Source organism: Dipodomys ordii, unplaced genomic scaffold, assembly GCF_000151885.1.
Source record: "Dipodomys ordii isolate 6190 unplaced genomic scaffold, Dord_2.0 Scaffold44, whole genome shotgun sequence".
NCBI classification, from domain to species: Eukaryota; Metazoa; Chordata; class Mammalia; order Rodentia; family Heteromyidae; genus Dipodomys; species Dipodomys ordii.
This window is the reverse complement of record NW_012267260.1, coordinates 1,689,561-1,690,049: the sequence shown is the minus strand read 5'-3', so window position 1 is coordinate 1,690,049 and position 489 is coordinate 1,689,561. Positions and strand designations below refer to the sequence as shown.

General features: G+C 74.4%; 1 protein-coding gene across 2 annotated transcripts in view; it reads right to left on the bottom strand.

Moving 5' to 3' along the window:
- Positions 1-489, bottom strand: part of Bmp5 (bone morphogenetic protein 5) — a 104,177-nt gene that overhangs the window by 8,150 nt on the left and 95,538 nt on the right. For both annotated transcript variants that reach the window (XM_013019122.1, XM_013019123.1), the window contains one exon: positions 39-233. In XM_013019122.1, the coding sequence (XP_012874576.1) occupies positions 39-233 (195 nt within the window). The remainder of the gene's footprint in view (positions 1-38; positions 234-489) is intronic.

The window sequence follows — 489 nt, the reverse complement described above, 5'->3', positions numbered from 1 at the left end:
GCCCGGTCCCCGCGCCCCGCGCCCCGCGGGCATCTTACCTCCGGCGCCCGCCGCCCGGGCCGCGTCCTGGTGAGGGCTGGCTTTCCCGCGGCTCTGGGTTTTCCGCTTGCTGGCCGCTCTCACGGACCGGAGCAGGACGCCGCTGGCCTTGAAGAAGGCCACCATGAAGGGCTGCTTCGACTGGGGGCCGTGCCTCCCCACCAGGCCCGCCGACTTCACGTTGATGCTGCGCCCTGGAACACAGCCCGCCCCGCGGCGGTTGGTGAAGGGCGGCGCGGGGTGGCCCCTCGCGGAGAGGGGCGCGGCAGGACCTGTCTGCTCCTTCCAGGCCCGGGAGGGGACCGACAGACAGACCCGCTTGGCGCGGGCTGCGGCTTTGTTCGCGTTCTCGCGCGGAGGTCAGCGCGGTCAGCGAGGGTTAGTGGCCCCGCGCTCACCGCCTCACGAGGCCCGGCGGCCCGAGAGGAAGGCGCGGCGGCCCGAGAGGAA